Below are 20162 nucleotides of genomic sequence, written 5' to 3' on the forward strand. Positions count from 1 at the left end.
CCCTCCTCCATTGCTTGCCCCATTTCTGTGACTTTGAGGAATTAACGTCTCCAGTCCCAGGACTCTGCCCCTTCAGCCATTCCCTAGCACAAATGATTCTCTGTCAGTAAGTGATTCCTTACTCACCCGCCACACAACCCACCTCCCTCTTCAAGTCTCAGGTTCCTCACATGTAAAAATGAGGGATTGAAACGATTGTTCTGTATATTCAGGCACTGGCCAGTGATGCCCATCATGAATTGTTTGCAGTATGCTGCTGTCAGAAAAGCTTGCAATTCTATGGCATTCAACAGTGCCTGGTCTACAGGGCACACTTTCCTCTCTGTGCCTAAGCTTCTTCATCTATAAGTGGGGAGAATAACAATCTATGTAGGGGGTTCTTGTGACAATTTAAGGAGACAGCATCACTGAAAATGCTGGGCAAGAATAAAAGCTCCATGTAAATAGGTCAGTACTGTTATTAACCTCTCTAGGGCTTGACCTTGGAATGAGGTCACAGAAAATCCTGTACCAGGAATGATGTGAGTTCAGCTCCTCTTAGAGATGCAGTCATAGAGAGCTGCTAGTTCACATTATCCATTTGCTTTTTGATTTAGGCCAGTGGTTCACAAAGAAAGGGATACTGACCCCTAGAGGACATTCTAGGAATCTCTGGGGGAGTTTTTGGTTGTCACTGATTGGCGAGTCCTCAGGCATTTTGGGTGGGGAATTAGGAATTGCCCCCACTTTCCACATTCCTTTTGAATGTCCTCCCCCAGCCATTCATAGGGGTAAAAAAGTGATTATAATTACCTGAGCCTAAAATTATCTCTAATTTACACAAAAATGTGAAAAGTTTTTGCACTGACTTTTCTAGCAAGAAATCAGTGCTAGTTGTTTATTTTGCTGGTATCTGAGTGACCAAACAATACAGCTGAATTAGTCAGACTTTGTAGCTGTCACATTCAAGGTGAGTCTGTGTAGGTGCAAGCAATGGGCTACTTCATTGAGATTTCTAAAATATTTGCATATTTGATAAAAATTATTTTTAATCACTTTCTCTTTTATATTAATTAGAGTATTGACTTTCTTTAAAGAATAAATGTGCAGATAAGATACCCGTGAACTTCATTTCAGGATAGTAAGTGGGTATTAACAATATTTGTTCTAAAAAGAAAATATTGGTTGTGAAAGGGTCGAGAACTACTCACACAAGATATTCACATGAAAAGCCTTTCTGTAGCCTTTGTAAAAATGCTGTTCTAGATACTGTTACATATAAGACTTCTAGCCAGTTCCTGAATAAAGTGTGATAAATTTCTCTTGTAGTTCAGTGTTAGGAAGTTTGGCTCGTGACTATCCGTTATAGGTACTTCCTTTTATTAGCTAATAACAGGTGTGGGATTCATGTGTACCCTTTTTATATTCACTGCCAGGAAGCTCACAGTTAAGTTTTGGTGCTCATTTGCAGTGATTACCCCTAGCCCAGCATTTTGGGAACAATTATTTCTTTTCCAACTTGATTTCATTATGGGGCTCTTTAATCATTCTTTAAATAATTACTTGTATCTATGTCTCTTATCATCTTTAAATCTTTTCTGGAAGTAAAGGGAGAACAATTAGTATAAAACTCAAAATCATACCTGCAGTTGCCTTCTTAATGCTTCCTGAGTCTGGAAGTCTAAGTCAGAGGTGCCTGGAAAGCCTAAGGCAGAGCTCAGGTGGTTTTGTTCTGCAGACTCCATCTCTCTGATACCTCTGCCTCTTCCCCTTCTAAAGCCCTCACCCCTCCACTCCAGATGGGCTGTGGGCATTTTATGGGGTAAAATCAGGCTCAAGCTGTCAGGGCCCACTCCAGGTCTTGGCTGGTTTGTGGTGGTCAAGGGTCAGGGAAGGCACCCCGGCTCCAGGATTAGAGAAGCCCAAAGCTCCAACTGGAGAGACTCTCTTCACACACACTCCCCTAGCATCTTGTCTGAAGCCCTCAGAGCAGAAGCTTTGAAGCTCAAGCTGGGACATGCGACTGACCCCTTTCTGAACCCTGGGTCCACTGGCTCTGATCCTAGGCAAGAGACTTCTCTGAGCTTCAGTTTCCAGAAATGAGAACAAAACCTACCTGAAAGGGCTGTTGTAAAGACTCACTGAGATAGCCTGCAAGGTGCCCAGGCAGTGCTTAGAACATAGCCAGTGCTCAGAAGCTGGCAGTAGCAGCTCATCCCATTCCGCCTGAATTGGTATCACTCATAGGCCCATCTCTGCCCCCTGCAGTGAGCTCCTGGAGGCAAGACTGTGCATTAAATCACAGCTCCTTACTCAGAAACTCAGTGACTGTGGCAAATTGCTTAACCTCTCTGAGCCTCAGCATTCTTACAATAAAGTGGGAATAATAAAATATAACTCAAATTTGTGATGTGAGTAAAATTCTTAACAGTGGTTATATTTAGGTAAGGCTATTATGAAAATTTTATTTTAGGTTATTTTTACTCTTGTGGGCATTTTCTGTGCTTTTCTATAACCAATATGAATTATTTATGTACTTTAAGTCACTTTTCAAAATGTACTTTTTCTAAAATAAATATTTAAATTTATTGAGTGCCTGCTACATTTTAGGCATCACGCTGAGCACCTTACATATATTATCTCATTGAATTCCTACCACAGTCCCCTGAGGAAGACAGTATTTTCACCCCTATTTTATAGATGAGAAAACCAAGGCTTCTATTTGACCAACTTGTTGTAAGTGAATCTATACGTGTGATAAAATTTCAGAAATGACACACACACACAAACACACGCACATAAATGAGTGCATGCATGTAGAAACTGGTGAAATCTGAATAAGGCCTGTAGTCTAGTTAACAGTATCGTACTGATGTCATTTTCCTGGTTTTGATATTGTACTATCTTTACATAGATGTTACCATTGGGGGAGGCTGGATGAAACGTACCAGCCAGAGATCTCACTGTATTTTTTATTTTTGTAACTTCTGTATTGTTTTTTCTATAATTAAATTCCTATAGTTTTTTAAAAATAAGTTAAATAAGTTTTTAAAAATTAAATGTTTTTTAAAAGCTTGTAATAAGAATTACATAATTACACTGTGCCTAGCACAGTGGTTGGATACGGCTAGCATTTCAACATATGATAGTTCCTTTCTTCTCTGCTCTGGGAATGACTATTTTCATAGCTATATGATAATAACAGCCCCCCTTATTGTGTTTATTATGTACTAGGCCTATTTTACATGCATTCTTTCGTTCAATAAAGCCCATGAAGTAAGTACTTTTATTATTTCCCTTTTGCTGATTAAAAAAAAAACAAACGAAACAAAACTCAGGAAAGGCTTTTCTCAAGGACACCCAATAAGTCTGTGACTGAGCCAGGATGAGACCCCAGTCTTAGAACTCCTGGACCAAGGTACCTTCCAGTGCCCACACCCAGGGCTGCTCACCCACACAGCACACCTCACCGGGCCCTGTCTGGGAGACCACTGGTACTCACCAGCTGACCTATGGGTTCCTCCTCGTGTCTCTCACCAATCTGCCCAGCTCAGGGCACTCAGGGCCCAAGAGGGGAAAGTGGGGCCTGGGGAGAGTAGAAGCATGGTAGTCCTCCACTGCGGGCAGCCTTGGGAGCCAGGGTAGTTGGTTGGGGCCACAGAGAGGGCAAGGCAGACCCTCTGAACTTTGGCAGGAGTTGGGGTGGGAAGGGCGGGTGTGTGTGTGAGGGAGGGTATTCATGCGAAGCCCATGCTCTCGTCCCCCTCAGATTCCCTTGAATCACTTGCCCCTGAGCTTGGGGCACATTCCTGAAGTGGGTGGTCACAGGACTCCAGGACTTTTCAAGCCCTAGGCCAGTTTCTATTCCTCCTGGAACTGAAACCAACTCCCCCCGTCGGACTCAGCACCTTGTCCTCAACTGGTAATAATAATATAGTGACTCACTCCTCTAATTCCTGCCCTGTGACCTCCTTGGACTTGGTAAATCAAAGTCCAGACTGGGGTTGGTGGGGAGGGCCAGCCTGAGTCCCATTTTCTCAGGGAGATGGATCCCAGGTATCTACTGGGAGATTGGACCCACATTCAGATGAGCCTGCTTGGCCCTCTCTCCCCATCCCTGTTGCGCTTCCCCAGCACTCCATCTCGCCAGGACGGTCGGCTGTGGACCAGGGCAAGGTGGAGGATCAAGGACCCTTCCTTGCCCTTCCACCTTCTTGGCGCCCTTGCACCCAGCCGTTCGGCCTACGGGAGAGGCCCTCTCGATCCTGTCCGCGGGGCGTTGCGCCCTCGTGTGGCCACCAGGAGAAGCGCATTTCATTTCCCAGGCCCTCCCTTTCTATGCGCTCATTGAACAGGTATTTATGGAGCGCCTCTAGGTGCTTAGGGACAGCGGTGAAGATGATAGATAAAATATCTGCTCCGTGAGAGGTACTTTCCTCTGTGTGTGTATGTGTGTGTGTGTGTGTGTGTGTGTGTGTGTGTGCGCGCGCGCGTGTGTGTAAAAGCAGGCAATAAACGATAAATAAATAACCAAAGCAGTTACTAGTAGTGATAACTCCTAGGAAGAAAATAAAACAGAGAAATGTGATGGAGAGTGACCAAAGAGGGAAACTTAGGGCAGGATGAAAATGGAAGGTTTCCTTGAATAGATACTGTCTGCAATGAGACTCACATGAGGGATCCAATCATGAGAGGATCTGGGGGAAAGCTTTCCTTGCAGAGAGAAAAGCTACTACAAAGACCCGTAGGCAGGAGCAGGCCTGGCAAAACAGACAAAGGCCAGTGTGGCTGGAAAGGAGTGAGCGAAGGGAAACTGATATGAGATGTGGTGGGAGGGTGGCAATGGGCTGATGACAGAGTTTAATTTTTCTTCTAGGAGTAATGGGAATGTATTGGGTGAGTTTTGAGCACTAATGTGGCTCAACTGCCTTTTTAACGGACCCATATGGCTACTGTGTGGCACATGGACTTTGGGCAAGGAAGAGTGAAAGCAGGGAGGTTATTGCAAGAAATTAGAAAGCTATTGAAAGAATTCAAGTGAGAAATGATGGTGGCTTGGGTCAGGGTAGTTATGTTGGAGGTGGGGCGATATGGTTGGGTGCTGAGTATAGTTTGAAGGTATAGCCAGCTGGACTTGGCAATAGCCCACATTCTGCTTTACTCGTTTAGCCCAGGAACTCCTTCACACACATGCACCCTAGCTGGGGGGCTGAGTGAGGATGGAGGAGGGGCAGACCCCAGGGACAGTTAAATTGGGGGATTTCCAGGTGTTGTTGGACAAAGGAATGTGAGACTCAGCTATTGTGTTCTCCATGAACTGCCTCCACTTTCCATCATTAGCTCATTTAATGGGCAGGGCCCCTGCCTGCTGTCTCCCTTACCCTGCCTAGCTTCTATAGACCCAGTTATTTATTAGGTCTCTGTTGTCCAGATGAGCGTCCTCAGGCTGTGTTGGTGACACCCCAAACAGGCCTGGGTGTTTGGTGTTTGTATGTGATACAAAGTAGGGGGCAGCATAATCTGGGGAGAGCAGTCTTCAGACCCAGGTTAACAACTTACTCCTGTTTATTTACACAAAACACAGTAAGGGGCAGATCTGATCCCACAGAAAATGCACACAACACTTTGGTCCCATGTTGGGCATTTTTTTCTGGAGAGCCTGGGAAAGTTCAGGCTAGCCTTATACTCTCAGGCCAGTGGGGGCTGGGGAAAGCAGGCAGGGGAGGAGGTGACCCGGTTGGCTCTGGAGTCAACAGGCCTTGCTCTGTTTGTGTTGTGCAGCATTGGGTGGGGGGGGGGTGCTACATTATAAATGCAGTCAGACTGAGAGCCCCTGGTCTCAGAACCTAGGACTGCATCAGTCCCAAAGGCCTTACCAGGATGAAGCTGCCAGGCCAGGAGGAGTTTGATGTCTCCAGTGCTTATGAAAATGTGCCCACAGGAGAGCTGGACAGTGGCCCTGGCTCTGGCCCTAGCCCTAGTGGCTCCTCAGACACTGAGAGCCGGGAACTAGGGGTAACCAAGGACCCTCTCCTCTTCATTCAGCTGAATGAGCTGATGGGCTGGCCCAAGGCACAGGAGTGGAGGGAGACAGGCAGGTGAGTGAGACCCAGGCCAGTTTTATGGGGTCCTTTCTCTCCGCAGCTGGGGCTTCCTCCATGTGTCCAGCGCTTCCCATGGTATGGGGTATCCTTACCCCCAATCAGGAGCTCCCGTCTGTGTCCCCATTTCAGGCCCTCGTCTTCCATAACGCTTGATCTTCTTTGCAGTCCAGTTTTGAGTTCCCTAAGACCCAAGACGAGGGGTGACTGTCCGGGGAGCGGCATACTCTGTACCACTGGGCCCACAACTCTCTCACTGCCTTACCTTCCCTGGCTCTCCTGTGTCCCCACTTCTGGACCTGGGAGAGATGCCCCCAAAAACACAGTCCACTCCTCTTCACCACAGGTGGGTGCTGTTTGAAGAGAAGCTGGAGGTGGGTGCGGGCCGGTGGAGTGCCCCCCATGTGCCCACCGTGGCACTGCCCAGCCTGCAGAAGCTCCGCAGCCTGCTGGCCGAGGGCCTTGTCCTGCTGGACTGTCCAGCTCGGAGCCTCCTGGAGCTTGTGGGTATGTTGGGAGCCTTTGAAGGGAGGGCCTGGACAGCCATGCCACCATTTCTCTAAGAAAGTCTTGGAATTTCCCCCCAAAGTCTTGGAATTTTCCAGAGCCTACCACATCTACCTTAGGGATTACCCATCCCTGTCATAGGGGGAGATGAAAAAACAGTGGAGGAGCAAGTTCACTGGCCTCTGTGTTCCCAGGGCAAGGGACCTGGGCAGAGGGGTCAGGGGAAGAGTTTGGGGGCAGGAAGCTGTCAGGAAAGAGTTGGAGCTCCACCTCTGTTCTCCAGAACAGGTGACCAGAGTGGAGTCGCTGAGCCCGGAGCTGAGAGAGCAGCTGCAGTCCTTGTTGCTGCAGAGACCCCAGCACCTCATCCAGAGCACAGACACCAGGCCCTGTTGGGGTGAGAGCCCCCTCCCTGAGCTCAAGGCCAAAATCCCCAGGGTGGGAGGGTCTCAGATCTCCCCTGCACCTTCCTGGACCAGGAGTGGCCTAGCCTCAGCTCAGACCTCAACCCAGGACTCATGGGCAAGAGGAAGTGGGGGTAATGATGAGGGAAGAAGAATGGAGAGGCTAGAATCATAAAAGCCAGAGCTGTGTGAAGGGGTGTTCTTGGTAGGCACTGTGCTGGGAGCTTCGCATGCATGTTTCATTTAATCTTTACAAGCGCCTGTGAGGTAGTACCACAATTACCCCCATTTTAGTGATGAGAAAACTGAGCCTCGGAGTGGGGAAGGGTGCGCTCCAGTTTTCACAGCTTGTCAGTGGCAAAGCTGGTCAGGAATCCTTGGTGGATCCAGTCCCAAAGCCTGTGTTCTTAATCACTGCAAAATCCTCATTTGAAGGGTCTGCGCATCCAAGAGAGCCTTCTCACGATGGGGAAGCTCCCCTGAAGGAACAGGTTTGTGGCCCTTCCTTGGTCAGGGCTGGGAGAGGGATCAGACATTAACAGAGGCCCACCCTTCACTGGCCTTATCGATTTCCTGCCAACATCTCCCTCCCCAAATAATCTCTCACCTCTGTGTTTCTGTGAACCCCCATCCAGCGTCAGAACTCCCTGAGACAGAAGCTGCCTCCAGGGGCTGAGGTGGGGGCCGTGCTAGCAGGAGAGCTGGGTTTCCTGGCACAGCCACTAGGGGCCTTTGTGCGACTGCGGCATCCAGTGGTGCTGGGGCCCCTTACTGAGGTGTCACTCCCCAGCAGGTGAGGCAGCTGAGTGGAAGTCAGGGGTCCTGGAGCCCAGAAGGGCCTTTACTGGGGAGGGGATTAGAACTCTGGTCCAGTTCTCTCAGGATGTGTGGTGGATGGTGCTCAGGGGTCTGGAGAGGGTGGAGTGGTCAGGGCTGCAAAGTAGGTGTGCATGAGTGTTTGGGGGGCTGATAGGGAAGTCAAAGGTCATGGCTGCCCTATAGGATAGCAGCCTCTGACCCTCTCTGGGGCCTGGTTCCTTCTTCAGATTTTTCTGCCTCATCCTTGGTCCCCCCACACTGGGAAGGAGCTACCGGGAGATGGGGCGTGCAGTGGCCATCCTCCTCAGTGACCCGGTGAGCTGGGCAGGGGTGTGTGTGTGTCTGTGTGCACTTGAACACATAGGCTCATGTCAGTATGTGTGTGTGGACTCTGTATGTGTGGCTGAGTGTAGTAATCAGGCAGAGTGTGGCTTTGTGTCTGTGAGTGCAGGCCTAAAGTTTCCTCGGTTGGTACTGTAGCCTCCTTACCTTGCACAGTGCTGGCACAGAGTAGGCACTCAATAGATACTAAATGCATATATTAATAAATGAATGTTTGAGTGACTTTTCAGCCTATGTGACTCATGTGTGTCTAGTTTTGACTGTGAAAATGCATTTAAGAGTCCAGGTCTGCATTTACTGCCTCTCTATCCCCAGCAATTCCAATGGTCAGCTCGTCGGGCCAGCACCCTTCATGATCTTCTGGCAGCCCTGGACGCCTTCCTAGAGGAGGTCACAGTGCTTCCTCCAGGTCGGTGGGACCCAACAGCCCGGATTTCCCCGCCTAAATGTCTGCCCTCGCAGCACAAAAGGTATCTGGGGTCATCATGCCATACAGATCCTTCCCCATAGCCTTGGGCCCAGTTCCACTGCTGAGGAGGAGAGGGAATCCCAGGAAAGCTAAAGGGATTACTTACCTTTGAACTGGGAGTCCGCCGGCAGAGACACAAACAGCCGCCAGGGGGCAGGGCGCCATGAAGCCGGTGGCTAGTCACAGACGGGATGGAGATCCTCAGTCAACCAGGGTTCCCTTTCTCCTCAGGCTCCCCTTGCAAATGCAGGAGGCCAAGAGACCCTCTGCCTGGCGTAGGGCCGGGGTTGAGCACAGGCACAATCACATGCTGCACGCGCCCAGCCCAGAGTTGCAGCGGACCGGCAGGTGAGGCGAGCTACAGTGGGAGCAAGGGTCGGGGTACAGGGAGCAGTCCCAGGAGCACTGAGGTGTGTGCTAGAAGTGGGAGGGGCTCACCGGGCCATAGGGACACTAACGGGGTTAGGGGAATGGGGTGTGGGAACCTGGATCATTGACGACCCACGGGCGGGAGGCTGTTTGGGGGCCTTATCCAGGACGTGCGCCGGAAGGCCTCATGGTACCCCAGCGACTTCTCGGATGCCCTGCACCCCCAGTGCCTCTCGGCAGTGCTCTACATTTATCTGGCCACCATCACTAATGCCATCACTTTCGGGGGGCTGCTGGGAGAAGCCACCGATGGTGCTCAGGTGGGTGGGTAGGTGTAAGGAGGCAGGCACAAGCTTTGGTGTCCCTCCAGCCATGCCCTTTGCGGTTCCCTGGGGCTATGGGTGGGCTGAGGAGGCTACCTGGAGGCTTGGGTTCCTGTGCTGAGGACTCCAGGGTTCTGTGCTGACAAGCCCTGTCGGCTTTTAGGGGGTGCTGGAAAGTTTCCTGGGCACGGCAGTGGCTGGAGCTGCCTTCTGCCTGATGGCCGGCCAGCCCCTCACCATCCTCGGCAGCACTGGACCAGTGCTGGTCTTTGAACGCCTACTCTTCTCCTTCAGCAGGTAGAACACCTTCACCTCCCCAGACTCACTACCCACACCCTCAGCCTGGGCCTGGCAGAGTCAATAGGAGAGAGTGGAACTGTCTGGCTCTAGGGGCACCTGACCTGGGTTAAGTGGGGAGCAGAACAGCCCTGCCAAGCCTTGCCTGTCTCTCACGCCATCCGCCTTCCCCCCCCAGAGATTACAGCCTGGACTACCTTCCCTTCCGCCTGTGGGTGGGCATCTGGGTAGCCACCTTTTGCCTGGTGCTAGTGGCCACGGAGGCCAGCGTGCTGGTACGCTACTTTACCCGCTTCACTGAGGAAGGCTTCTGTGCCCTCATCAGCCTCATCTTCATCTACGATGCCGTGAGCAAAATGCTGAGCTTGACCTATGCTTATCCCATCCAGAGGCCTGGCTCTCCTGCCTATGGATGCTTCTGCCAATACCCAGACCCTGGAGGTGGGTGAAATAGGGAACATGGCAAAATGAGGAAGGATGAAGAGGGAGAAGGGTGTCACCTTACTGTTCCCCCACCTCCATAACATTAAACAAAATGCTGAGTACTTACCCAATAACCAGCAGCAATCTTCTCCCACTCTGATTCTGAATCATGTGAAAAATAAGTCAAATGAGCAGGCCCAATATCATCTTTATTTCTGACAATGCTGATAGAACATGGTTATATCTATGGGTGAATGGGCTTCCTAACAATGAAACCCAAGTTAGGTAGGCTTACGCACCTAGTCATGGCCACACTGGACAGGGACTGTCTTGCCCCAGAAGAGCAGAGTTAGATGTGTGCACAGTGCAGGCAGCTTACTCCTGAAAGAGGGGGAGGAAGGGGCAGGGCCAGGCACACCCAGCTTCTTCTCCCAAACTCGCTAATCAAATAAATCACTGGTCTTCCCCTGGGTCTGAGTGACTGATCGGGTGGAGAGAAGCTCAGAGTATCTACACTTGCACACGTCCCTCCATGTGGAAGGAAACGCCAGGAAGGATACCTGGGGAAGAGGTATCCTTCCAAGAGTGCCAGGCTCTGTGCTGGGCATGAACTGGACCAGTTCTGGCACTGGTGGAAACCCACAGATTTGTGTGCTCATTGAGCAACCATTTGCATCTGCTCTCGCTTGTCCTGTGCTGGGCATCAGGGATACAGATAGGAAGGGAATTTGTAGGGGCAAGAGCATGAGACAGTGTCCTGAGGAGCACAGACATGGTAGCGAGTGGAGTCAGCAGATGAGTCAGAACTAAGGACTCTCTCTGGTTCAGCTGGACCCATGAGATTAAGCTCCTCAGGGGCTGGAGAAGGTTCCCAGGGGAGGGGCGTACACCCAAATTCTTCTCTGCTTCCCAGGAAATGAGTCTCAGTGGACAAGGACAAAGCCAAAAGGCAGAGATGACATCTTAAGCATGGTGAGTGCCTGTTCCTGAGAGAGTCTGGAAAAGAAAGGGTGGAGGCCAGAGAAGTCAGTGCTTCCTGGCTCTTTCCATCCTATAGGCTAGAGAAACCCGCAGAGGTCACTGAGGCCCAGCCATCTGGTATGGCTGGGGACCCTCCGTCCTGGGGCCTTTGTGTCTCAGTAGGCATCAGTGGATGTTTATTCCGCTGCTTATAACCTCATCCCTGACCACTCCTCTATACAGGACCTGGGCCTAGTCAATGTATCCTTGCTACCGCCACCTGAGTGTGCCCAACGGGGAGGCCACCCTCGTGGCCCGGGCTGTCATACAGTCCCAGACATCGCCTTCTTCTCCCTCCTCCTCTTCCTTACCTCCTTCCTCTTTGCCGTGGCCCTCAAGCATGTAAAGGCAAGCCGCTTCTTCCCCTCTGTGGTGAGTGTCACCTCTCATTCTGTGGGTAAGGACTAGCTCTTGGCAAGAAGAGGATGGTGGGCCTGAACCTAACTGTGTGTCCACTGTGTGGCCAGGTGCGCAAGGTGCTCAGCGATTTCTCCTCAGTCCTGGCTATCCTGCTGGGCTGTGGCCTTGATGCCTTCCTGGGCCTAGCCACGCCGAAGCTCGTGGTGCCCAAAGAGTTCAAGGTGAGCACTAGGAGAGGGGAAAGCAAGGCCAGCAGACAGGACTCTGGAGGAGGAAGATCCATAGGTCCCATACTTCTCTAAGCTTCCATTTCTTCACTCATAAAATAGAAATAGTAATAATAATGGCCTCACAGAGTTGTGAGGATGAATGAGGTCTTGCTCCAGACACACAGTGAGCACAGAATACTCGGTAGCTATTATTATATGTATGGAGTTAAGAGGATGGGTTCTGGTCAGCCAGCTCTGGGTTTGAGTTCCAGTTCTACCATTTCCTAGCTGTGTGACCTTAGGCAAGTTAACCCACATTTCTGAGCCTCAATTTATTCATCTATAAAATAGTTCCTACCTCATGGGTTATTTTGAAGTTTACAGAATATGGTGTCAGGCACTTATCACAGACCTCACTAAATGTTAACTATTGTTATAGGTCCTCCCTACTCATTCCACTACTCCCCACTCTCTTCTTTGACCCTGGGTTACCTGCTCTGATCCAGTAAAGCTGGAGCTTCCTCCCCAGGCATGACAGTGCACAGGACAAGGCTTAGCACTGACTTGGCACCTAGACTTTGCCCGTGTCTTTGGAGACCTCCCCTCTGGCTTCTCCCAGGACAGCAGGGGGACTCCAACGGAGGCAGCCTCAGGGGCTCAGAACCTGAGACAGCAACTGGGGCCCCCTCCCCCACACAGACGCTAGTAATTCAGAGCAGACGCAGACACACCCAGCCCTGCCCCTGCCCCTGCCCCTGTCCCAGATTGAGGCAGGTCTGAGCCTGAGTTGCCCCACCCTGGATGTTGAGGAGTGGTGCTTAGGGAGGAGAGCTCTGTACACCAAGAAGTATGGGCAGGCCTCATCTACCACCTCTTCCTCTTGCAGGCAACAAGGGACCTTGAGAACCAAAGTCCAGAGCCCCTGGCTCCAGCCCAACCCCCAGGCTGGTCCCCCTCCTTCTATCCTCTTTTAAGGCACGGGGGTGCTTGGAATCAGCTGTGTATGCACACACATTGCTCTCACCTAGCATCCAGGGTCTTGGGGGAGGGCTTGCGGTAAAGGGGGTTATGGAAGAATGCCAAGGCTACAGTGTGCAGGTGAAGTGCTCTTAGGAGACCCTCTCCAACCTGTCTATGGAATGCCCTCTCCCAGCCCACACTCCCTGGACGTGGCTGGCTGGTGTCACCTTTTGGAGCCAACCCCTGGTGGCTGAGTGTGGCAGCTGCCCTGCCTGCCCTGCTGCTATCTATCCTCATCTTCATGGACCAGCAGATCACAGCAGTCATCCTCAACCGTGCCGAATATAGACTGCGGGTGAGACTCTAGGCCCTGGACCAAGGGACAGAAGTCCCAGGGTGCATTCCAGGCTACCCCTCTCCCACCCCAGAGGGCTAGCCTGAGTTAGCTTCATCCTCATTGCCCCACCACTACCTGCAGAAGGGAACTGGCTTCCACCTGGACCTCTTCTGTGTGTCTGTACTGATGCTGCTCACGTCAGCGCTTGGGCTGCCCTGGTATGTCTCAGCCACTGTCATCTCCCTGGCCCACATGGACAGTCTTCGGAGAGAGAGCAGAGCCTGTTCCCTGGGGGAGCCCCCCAGCTTCCTGGGCATCAGGTGAGGCCAATATTCAGGAGGCTGGAATGAGAGGTAGGCGGCAAAGTCGGGTAGCAGGGGACAAGGCAGAGTTACCTGGGCAATTTAAATTCTAAGCTGGTGACTCCAGAGGGCTCTCTCACTGCCCCATGACCACTGCAGTAGGGTAAATGGGAGGGTTCTGGGCCCTCAGATGGGTGTGTCAGATCCTCCCTCTCCTCTTTCAGCCATGGGACTGGGAGGGCTCTCCAGAGGAGCAGCCAGGGCTGAGTGAGGGTGAGGTGCCACCTAATAATCCCCACGCAGTGTAGAAGTGCTGCACTGACGTTACAAAGTTAACTATCACAAAAATAATTTTGTAACTGTTGGAAACACAGTCTGTCCAAAGTATGTGAAATCAACTTTGTAAACTGAATGAAAGTCTTTATGGCAGTATAAAAATTGCTAATGGAGAGGTCTGGGACCCCCATACTGAAGTGCCCTGCCCCTTCCTCTCTACCAGTTTTTCACCAAGCTAAGCCCCACTCTCTGCCAGGTGAATATTGGGGGAGCCCTCCATTTCCTTCCTTCCAGGGTCTGTAGTGGTATCTGGCTTGCATCTCCAGCCTGGGCAGCCCAAGGCACCTCCCAGACCCTGGCTAACTCCTCCCTGTCCCCACAGGGAGCAGAGGCTGACAGGCCTGATGGTGTTCCTCCTCACAGGGATCTCCATCTTCCTGGCACCTGTACTCAAGGTACCTGTTAGACAGGCTGGCAGGGGCAGGGCAATAATAATAAATACAGTCAGAACCAACACTGGCTGAAAGCTTACTGCATGCCAGGCACTGTATTCAGTGCTTCATACTTGGTCACATTCACTCTTTACATTAACCCTGAGCAGCATACATCTTTTACAAATGAGGAACCTTGAGGCTGAAGAGGCGAAGTAGCTTACAAAGACCACCAAGAGAGCTAGCTTCTCAGATCTACCTGAGAACCCAAACTCTTACCCAGTGGGCTTTCTACCCAGTGGACAGGGTCTAGGCATGCCACCATCCCCTGGGGGCCAAGCACTGCCCTGGCTCCAGCCTCCCCAAAAGCCTTAGTTTCAGAGTGTGATCTTCACACCCCAGAAAAACTTTGAGGCAAAAGCCCTTCACTTCTCCCTCACCAGATGTTTACAGAACACTGCTGTGTGTAAGGCTCTGCTAGGCACCTGGGAATAGTGGAGGGTAGTTACTGAAAAAGAATATGGAACCAAGCCTAGGTAAGCAACACATACACAAGAACAAAAATTAAGTAACAAGTAATAGCATAAAGGTTCAACAAGCCGAGACAGCAGAGCAGTCAAGGAGGGTGTGGAGAATGGCACAGAAGTCATCAGCAGGAGCATGAGAGGTTAGAGGAAGGAAAAGTCTTGGAGGCTGGGTGAGAGTGGAGTAGTTGAAAGAGCCAGATGGACCAGATCAGCTGCTTACAAACTAGGTGCTTCTCATTCAGCAGATATTTACTGAGCATAAGCCATATGCCAAGCACTGTCCCAGGGACTGGGGACATAGTGGTGATCGAAAGAGATCACATCCACACCTTGCAGTCTGGTGAAAGGAGACAGATTAAAAAATAAATAAATAAGTAAAATAGGATAATCTCAGATAGTGATCACTTCTATGAAAAGTAAAAGAGGGTAATGATAAAGAGTGCCAGGGGTCTACTTTAGATTGGATGGTCAAGGAAGGCCTTTGTGGGGGATCAGAGATGAGTAGTGAGAAGTCGGGGCATTTTAGGTGGAGGGAAGTAGCAAAGCAAAAGGCCTTGCAAGGGGCAAAAATAAACTGGGGCATGTTGAGGGAAGGAAAGGAGACCAATATAGCAGGAACAGAGAGTAGAGGGGAAAGTGATAGATTGGAGAAGTCGGCCAGATAATGGGCAAGTTACTTAGTCTCTCTGAAACCCAATTTCCCCATCTGTAAAATGGAGACAATTATAGAATTTACCTCATCTGACCAACTGAAGATTCAATGCAAGTGGGAAAGGAAGAGATAAACCTGAGTAGGCTTAGATGCTGGGGTTGGAGCCTAAGGGGGCAAGGGTACCTGGGCAGCTGGCAGAGGTGAACTCCTTTGCCACTTCTCCACTTCTTTCTACCAGTTCATCCCAATGCCTGTGCTCTATGGCATCTTCCTGTACATGGGGGTGGCAGCAATTAGCAGCATCCAGGTGAGCCCATCAAAATCACCACACAACCTCCATTCTCCCCGCGTTTTTTCTTGCTTGTACTTCCTGCCTGCACTTGTCAATTCCCTTCCTGTCCTCTTTTCCTGTTTCTCCTGGGTACAAGGACTCTGCTGTCATGCTCTGGGTGAGGAGTGGGTCAAGAGAGTCTTCTGACCACCCCCAATGCTGGTCTTTAAAAATAGCTAACACCCGAGTACCCTGCTTTCCACCTCTTCTTGTTCCCCTAGTTCATGAAGAGGGTGCAGCTATTACTGATGCCACCAAAATACCAGCCAGACCTCCTGCTCTTGAGGCATGTGCCTCTGAGCAGGGTCCACCTCTTCACAGCCATCCAGCTTGCCTGCCTGGGTCTGCTTTGGATTGTCAAGTCTACCCCTGCAGCCATCATCTTCCCCATCATGGTGACTCAGGGTTGGGTGGTATCCTGGGGGTTCCTGGGAGACTCGGAGCCTGGGAGGGTGGCCAAGGCCTCCATAAGAGGAAGACTTCCCTCTCTTATTGGCCCTGGCCCTCTGCATGGTTGGGAATCCTAGGACAAAGAAAGATGGCTAAGAGATGCCTACAGGTGGGCTCATCCTGGGATACCCAGTTCAACTCCCTTCCCAACCTCTTTGGGTTGATCAACCACGGGTAGGAATATAAAGCCCAGAAACAAACAAACAAACAAACAAACAAACTGAGGCCCTGGAAAAGGCAATGCTATCACTTTTGTTACTCAGTGAGGTGATAACATAGGTGGCTTCTGGCCTTGTTCTTATTGAGGAAATTAAGAGCCACAGGTTTTGCCATAGGACCAATCTGGTTATCACAGTCGAGGGCCTCAGTTTCCCTCTCTGCGCAATGGGAATAATTAATATATCTAGGAATGTGTTAGCATTCAATGAAATGATACACAATGCCTGGCACATAGGAAGTGCTAAATAAATGTTACTGTTGTTAGTGATCCTGCTGCTGTTGCTGACAGCCCTGGGCTTTGTTTCCATCCCTGCAGTTGCTGGGCCTGGTGGGGGTCCGAAAGGCACTGGAGTGGGTCTTCTCACCACAGGAACTCCTCTGGCTGGATGAGCTGATGCCAGAGAAGGAGAGGAGCATCCCCGAGAAGGGGCTGGCGCCAGAGTACTCATTCAGTGCAAATGACAGTGAAGATGTGAGCTCCAGGATGGGCCCTCTCAGGAGATGGGGACAGGGGTGGGGAGCGCGCTCTCATCTGGGAGTTGTCCCTAAAGTCTAACATCTCTATTAAGCCTGAAGATCTGATCAATAGTCACTCCCCTTCACTCTGTATTGGCATAGGCACACTGAAGGTGTGAGGGAAATCTTTCTTCTTAGGGCCGAGGGCCTGGTCTATGAGCCCGTGGGAGTGGAAAGGACTGGGCCACAGCTTTAGTGGGCTGTCTTTCTCAACCCTGATCTTTTTGCCTTTGTCTTAAATGTGGGTATTTGTGTCCTACCACTTTCAGGGGCCCTTTCTCTCTGCTGTCTCTCTGTCTATTCTCAACTCATCTTGGGATCTCTGTTCCACAGTCAGACCTGATGTATCAGCCAAAGGCTCCTGAAATCAACATCTCTGTGAATTAGCTGGAGTAGAAGTCTGGGAGTGGAGTCTCCAGGAAATTGAGCATGAGGTGAGGGTGTGAGGGACATGCCCCTGGCGTCGAGGGTGAGTGTGGGTGTGGGAGCTCAGACCTTGGAAACCGCCACTGTTTTCTCTTCATGCTCCAGTCTCTCATGAACCCAGAGTCAGGGAGGGGTTTAACAGCCTCTTCAAAGGGAAGAAAGAAACAAGTGAGGGGACCTGGGCTTGGCTCCCTGCAGCACTGAAGCCTGGCCAGTAGAGGGAGCACAAGCTCACACCAAACAGGCTGTGGAGCTGGGAGGTGGGGATGGGAGGGGTGTGATGACAAAAGAATGGGATGGAGAGGGAGAAGGGAGAATAAATCTCCCTGTTGCTTTCCTTTGCCTTTGGAGGCTCCTCCCTGGGCTGCTGAGAACCAAACTCCAAACAAATGGAGAGATTCTCTCTCGCTTGCCTCTTCTGCCATTCTGTCTGGGCACTGGGACTCTGCTGCCATGCTCTGGGCGAGGAGGGGGCAAAGGGGGGTCTTCTGATCACCCCCAATGCTGGGCTATTAAAATAGCTAACAGTGACACTCTCCAGGCTACCTATTCATCCATTTATCTGAGTACTTAGGGAGTATCAAGGTACTAGAGATACAGTAGTTTAGACAATCATGGTCCCTGATCTCAGGAAGTTAAAATTCTGGTGAGAAAGGCAAATAGGCAACTGTTAGAGTGGGGTAGTGTGGGCTACAGGAAAGCACAGGCCAAGTGAGCAGAGGCCGCTAAGCCCTTCTTAGAGGGCGGTAAAGGTGGGGTGGTGGGAGTTGGCAAGGCTTCCACAAGGAAGTGGTCCATAATTTGAAATCTGAAGAATGAATAGAAGCTAGCCAGGACAAGCTGAGGGCACAACATGTGCAAAGCCTGGAATTTTCCCCCCTTGATAAGCTGAGTCACAGAACATCCTCCTCTCCATGCATCTCTGAGCCCAAGAGCCCCACCACTTGCAATAGAAACTTCTGGAGGATAGAGGGAGAAAGGGCGAGTCAGCAGCTGGCCCAGAACAAGATCTCCTGGGCTTTGCTCTGTTCTTTGCCCTACTGTGTCCCTGAACTCTTGCTCTGACTCCACCATGCCTTCTCTCAGTTCACAGGTGTTTACTCAGGAAGTCAGGACATTGTTGGCCTTTCGCTTAACTGCCAGATGCTCAATCAGCTGGGAACCTGGAACAATGGGTCAAGATTGGAAGGCAGCTGGCCAAGACCTCAGTCACCCTCCTGAGCTGGGGCGGAGAGTGACAGGCAATAAGTAGGTCTGCTTTGTGATTAGGAAAGGCTGGTAAGCCAGAGGAACTGACCAGGTCTCATTCACTCTCTGCCCCGTTAAAGGGACCTGAATCTAGAGGCCCTTCCCATTTTGAACTTTCTGCCCTCACAGATTCTCTTTTACAGAATTGGGGGGTTGTCAGGGAACTCTTTTTGGCTTGCGAAAGGGAGAAAAAGTCCCCCTTTCCAAAATAAGTATTCCTCTATTTGAAACAGTTTTTTCACATATAAAAATGTTTTTTAACCACAAAAGTAAATGAGATTACTGCAAAATACTGAAATCTACAGAACGTATAATTTTGAAATGGAAACCATCCTAGAGATAACCAGTATTCACACTTTAGTGTATATTGTTCAGATTTATTTCAATGGACACATGAACATTTTTATTAAAATGCGATTACACTGTTGAGTTCTACAACATGCTTGTCCCCATATATGTGTTGGATATTTCCCCCAAGTCGGTATATATATATCTACCTCATTCTTTTTGTCATCTGCATAGAATAACCTTGTGAATTGAAAAAATGTCATATATACAAGAGTATATAAAATGTTTTCTGCAAATGCAAGAATTTCTCCAGAGTATATATCCCAGAGTGAAATGAAAGAGTAACAACAATAAAAGGAACACCTGTGTATCCAGCACTCAGGATATTTCTGGTACTTCAGAAGCCCTTCTGCAGTTTCCTCCCAGATTCCATCCTCAATTCTAGGTAAACACTATCTAAATTTTATGGTAATTATTTTCTTGCTTTTCGTTATAGTTTTAGTATCTATTTATGTACCCTATGTATTTATTTGGCCTATTTTTGAATGTTATATAAATAGTATCATAGCGTGTGACTTCTTCTGTGACTGCTTCTTTCACTCAACATTGTTTTGAGAACCAAGCATGTGGGTGTGGGCAGCTGTAGTTTGTCCATTTCCATTGCTGTGTTGCCCTCCACAGGCCGACTCTACCACAGTTCAATTAACCACTGTTCTGTTGACTCGCCGGTGAGGCCCTCTGAAACCTGGTCCTTGCTTCATGGAAAATTTAAGTTGATTCAAACTCTAATGGTTATAGGATTTTTTTTAAATTAAAAACTTTATTTTTTTTTAGAGCAGTTTTAGGTTCAAATTACAGGATTCTCAGGCCCTTTATTTCTTCTTTAGCTAGTTTTGGTGAATAGTATTTTTCTAGGAATCTAGTCATTTTATTTCAGTTTTCATATTTATTGGCATAAAATTATTATAATCCTTCCCTGCTTAATCTATGTAGCACATTTAGCTATTTAGGTATGGTTCCCTTATTATTTTTAATATTATCATACATTCTCTTTTTTGTTCTTAGTTACTCTTGCCAGAAGTTAAGTCTATTTTATTAGTATTTTTCAATAACTACCTTTTGGCTTTGTTGATCTTCTCTATTGAATTTTTTTCTACTTCATTAATTTCTGCTCTTTATTATTACTTTCCATTTTATTTGGATTTATTCTGTTGTTTTTATAACATTTTAGCTCATTATTATGAGCCTTAGTTATCTCCTAATGTAAGCATGACTGCTACAGATTTCCTTCAAAGTACCACTTTACCTGCATCCCACAGTTTTGACATAGTATTCTCAATACCATTTATTTCTAAGTATTTTCTAATTTTTACTATGAATTCCTCTTTGACCCAATAGTTAAGTATATTTTTAAAATTTCCAAACTTATGTTTCCCACCCTTTTTGTAACTGATTTCTAACTTAATTACATTTAGAGATTTGTGAGGCTAACTTTATGGCCTGGCATGTGGTCAATTTTTGTATGTGTTCCAGGTGGGCTTGAAAATATTTATTCTCCAATTTTTGGGAGCAATTTT

General features: G+C 49.2%; 1 protein-coding gene and 1 long non-coding RNA gene across 2 annotated transcripts in view; one reads left to right on the forward strand and one right to left on the reverse strand.

Annotated features, from left to right (window-relative positions):
• The first annotated feature begins 5750 nt into the window (after positions 1-5750).
• SLC4A9 (solute carrier family 4 member 9) lies at positions 5751-18551 on the forward strand. The gene is made up of 22 exons (XM_011382288.2): positions 5751-6077; positions 6427-6587; positions 6871-6984; positions 7427-7482; positions 7627-7784; positions 8038-8125; positions 8468-8622; positions 8853-8969; positions 9136-9310; positions 9477-9610; positions 9789-10051; positions 10947-11005; positions 11237-11425; positions 11521-11634; positions 12776-12937; positions 13061-13239; positions 13880-13952; positions 15346-15414; positions 15660-15833; positions 16424-16579; positions 16957-17057; positions 18136-18551. The coding sequence occupies exons 1-21, from the start codon at positions 5860-5862 to the stop codon at positions 17008-17010; spliced, it is 2868 nt and encodes a 955-aa protein (XP_011380590.1). The 5' UTR covers positions 5751-5859; the 3' UTR covers positions 17011-17057; positions 18136-18551.
• The window catches only part of LOC111732551, a 32989-nt gene continuing 21554 nt past the window's right edge, over positions 8728-20162 (reverse strand). Inside the window, exons 2-6 of the long non-coding RNA XR_002777603.1 lie at positions 13055-13260; positions 11365-11444; positions 10333-11029; positions 10161-10195; positions 8728-8797 (exon numbers count right to left, since the gene is read on the reverse strand). This is a non-coding gene — a long non-coding RNA (uncharacterized LOC111732551). The remainder of the gene's footprint in view (positions 8798-10160; positions 10196-10332; positions 11030-11364; positions 11445-13054; positions 13261-20162) is intronic.

The sequence above is a fragment of the Pteropus vampyrus genome, unplaced genomic scaffold (genome assembly GCF_000151845.1).
Source record: "Pteropus vampyrus isolate Shadow unplaced genomic scaffold, Pvam_2.0 Scaffold470, whole genome shotgun sequence".
Classification (NCBI taxonomy): Eukaryota; Metazoa; Chordata; class Mammalia; order Chiroptera; family Pteropodidae; genus Pteropus; species Pteropus vampyrus.

What these genes read in the sequence shown, in the direction of transcription:
- SLC4A9 (XM_011382288.2), top strand. Translation starts at nt 5,860, where the DNA reads ATGAAGCTGCCAGGCCAGGAGGAGTTTGATGTCTCCAGTGCTTATGAA. An exon ending in TGGTGCCCAAAGAGTTCAAG is followed by an intron (nt 11,635 to 12,775) that starts GTGAGCACTAGG and finishes GCCCTCTCCCAG; the next exon opens with CCCACACTCCCTGGACGTGG. An exon ending in TCCTGGCACCTGTACTCAAG is followed by an intron (nt 13,953 to 15,345) that starts GTACCTGTTAGA and finishes TCTTTCTACCAG; the next exon opens with TTCATCCCAATGCCTGTGCT.